Raw genomic sequence first — 436 nt, 5'->3', positions numbered from 1 at the left:
CTGGCTATAAGCAACACAACATGTTACCAACTGAGTTCCCTTCCCTTTGCAGAAAAAGGAAGGCCAGGATGCCACAAGCAGGCCTAAACCCAAGGCTCCAGCTGGAGGTGGTCTGGGCCTTCTCCCCCCTCCCCCTGGAGGAGTGAAGCTGGCCCCTCCACCCGGAGGTGCTGGGGCTGCCACGTCCTCCCCCACAGCCACCCCCTCTGCCCCCTCAAATGCTGACTTACTAGGCGGTCTCGTGGGTCCACCGAGCTCAAGTGTTGCTCCACAGGCAGCAGGCAATGCAGAATCCTGGGGCGACTTCACTAGTGCTGCACCAAAACCACCTCCCCCTGCTAGGTGGGTTTGTGCACTTTTTGTTGGTAGATAGCTGTAATGTGTAATATATAAACTTTTTTTCTTCAATTTGTCACCAGAGTAAGAAGGAACTTGA

The 436-nt window shown here is 54.6% G+C and overlaps 1 protein-coding gene across 1 annotated transcript in view; it reads left to right on the top strand.

Annotated features, from left to right (window-relative positions):
* LOC119591835 (NECAP-like protein CG9132) overlaps positions 1–436 on the top strand; it is a gene marked incomplete in the record, with an annotated part of 11050 nt that overhangs the window by 7599 nt on the left and 3015 nt on the right. The window contains 1 exon segment of the mRNA XM_037940580.1: positions 53–342. Within this exon segment, the coding sequence (XP_037796508.1) occupies positions 53–342 (290 nt within the window).

This window comes from Penaeus monodon, chromosome 29, assembly GCF_015228065.2.
Source record: "Penaeus monodon isolate SGIC_2016 chromosome 29, NSTDA_Pmon_1, whole genome shotgun sequence".
NCBI classification, from domain to species: Eukaryota; Metazoa; Arthropoda; class Malacostraca; order Decapoda; family Penaeidae; genus Penaeus; species Penaeus monodon.
The sequence above is the reverse complement of the archived record's forward strand: the minus strand, read 5'-3'. Positions and strand labels throughout refer to the sequence as shown.